Source organism: Populus alba, chromosome 19 (assembly GCF_005239225.2).
Source record: "Populus alba chromosome 19, ASM523922v2, whole genome shotgun sequence".
NCBI lineage: Eukaryota > Viridiplantae > Streptophyta > Magnoliopsida > Malpighiales > Salicaceae > Populus > Populus alba.
Window position 1 is genome coordinate 10,634,516 of NC_133302.1, and position 1,995 is coordinate 10,636,510.

General features: G+C 36.1%; 1 protein-coding gene across 1 annotated transcript; it reads left to right on the top strand.

Moving 5' to 3' along the window:
- The first annotated feature begins 775 nt into the window (after positions 1–775).
- On the top strand, positions 776–1,650 carry LOC118027805 (putative gamma-glutamylcyclotransferase At3g02910). Its single transcript, XM_035031299.2, has one exon. It carries the CDS (start codon positions 908–910, stop codon positions 1,451–1,453), a length of 546 nt encoding a protein of 181 aa, XP_034887190.1. The 5' UTR covers positions 776–907; the 3' UTR covers positions 1,454–1,650.
- The last annotated feature ends 345 nt before the right edge of the window (positions 1,651–1,995 follow it).

Here is a 1,995-nt window from a genome sequence, read left to right on the forward strand (position 1 = left end):
GATGAGTTCTTGTTTTAGGTTTAAATTCCAGATATCACATATTTTAATATTATTTTGTGAAAAGAGATAGAAGATAGGAGTGATTATTTTTAATTTAGTTATGTTATTATAAAACTATACAACCAAATCAAAAATATTTTAAAAAAATAATAATTAAAATCGGTTCAAACTAACCGGTTTTGGTTCGGTTTAGTATTTTAGAAAATAAAATTCAAACCAGTTTGGCTTGATTTTTTCTGGTTTGACTTGGTTTTTTGGTTTTAGCTTGGTTTTTTTTTTCTGATTTTTTTTTTATTCTGGTTCGGTTTGGTTTGATTTTTTCTCTTTTACGCTTATAAAACTGAAACCAAACCTGTCAGTTTTTTTTAAAAATTATAACCATTTTTTTTTCACTGTTTTTTGGTTATTATTTTTTTTTATTTTCTCAGTTTAATTAATTTTTAAATTTTTTTAATCACCCCCTACTAGGAGGGGAGTAAAACCCCCTTGAGTTTTAATATTTAGAACTGGTAAATTATAATGCTGAAATTATATTAAATCTTTCATGAGAAACTTCTTATTTAAAATTAAATTTTTCATAGTTAAAAAGGGAACGCAGCTTTCAAGATTTTAACCATCCATAGAAGAGTTTGTATTCCATCATTGACTCCAGAAATTAAACTAAAAAACAAAAAAAATTCCTGTTGGAAATTCAAAATCGTGTCAGGTATCACAAATAATCACGACAAAACGTGTTTGTTTATACTTTATTCTGAAAAATCAAATAAAGACTTCTATAAATATAACTCCCCTCTCTTATCCCTCCCTCGTCAATCAGCTTTCCAGCCACAAATAGGCATTCTCTTTTAATTGAGAACAGAGGGTAAAGAGGAGAAGAAAATCGTAAAGAGAGAGATAGAGAGAGCACATGGGCATCGAAGCAGAAAACAACATCAATCGTGCATCAACGCTGATATTCACGTACGGAACCTTGAAGAGGGGCTTTTCCAATCATGTCTTGATGCAGGATCTGATCAAAACCGGGGATGCTGTCTTCAATGGAATCTACAGAACCGTTGACAACTACCCGCTTGTGTGTGGGCCCTACAGGGTCCCATTCCTTCTCAACCTTCCAGACGCCACCGGGTCTCACCGGGTCACCGGCGAGTTATACGCTGTGTCGAGTCAGGGGCTGTCCAGGCTCGATGAATTGGAGGGAACGAGTAGGGATCACTACGAGAGGCTGCCGATAAGGGTAGAGGCCGCTGACGGAGGGGACGCCGTGTTTGGGGTGGAGGCGTATTACGGGCACAGGAGCTATGCGATGGAGATGTGGAAGAGGAGTGGGAAGAGAGGTTATGGAGTGTATGGAGAGAAAGAGGCAAAAGGGTATGTGAAGAGGAAAGACAGGCCCCAGAATCTGAGTTTTTTGGAGCAGATTAATGTTTTTGTGTCTTCTTGCAGTGATACTTAATTTGGATTTCATGGACTCGGTGTAACTGGTTTTGTGATTTGGGGTTTTTTTTAATTATGTTTTTAATGATGGTGTTAAAACAAAATAGGCAGTGAGTCATAGGTTGATTGGATGATCTTACTTCTGTGTCCAAAAACACAAGTTGCAGTCTCTGTTCTTCATCTGAGTGGATGAGGAAAGGTTTGTTTTTTTCTTCAGCTTCTGTTTTCAATTTCTACATCGCTTTCATTTTAGTTTCTTTCTGATGCGGGTACAAACAACACGACTGCGAGATTAAAATCGTGATGTTAAGGGATTTTTGTAAGAGGAAACTGCAAGTTTTTGCTAGAAAGACAGGATTAGCTAAGAAATTAAGTTTATTTTTTCATTGAGGATGGAGAAATTGCAACTTGCATCAAGAAAATGCCGGACAGAAAGCAAGTAGCTTCAGTTTTGACCTCTCTCATATGATTGTTCTTGCTCCCAATAATTTGAAACTGAAAACCGTGTTTCTAAACAAACACACCCATTTAAAATCACAGAAAATCGGAAGAAGAATCATA

What these genes read in the sequence shown, in the direction of transcription:
- LOC118027805 (XM_035031299.2), top strand. Translation starts at nt 908, where the DNA reads ATGGGCATCGAAGCAGAAAACAACATCAATCGTGCATCAACGCTGATA.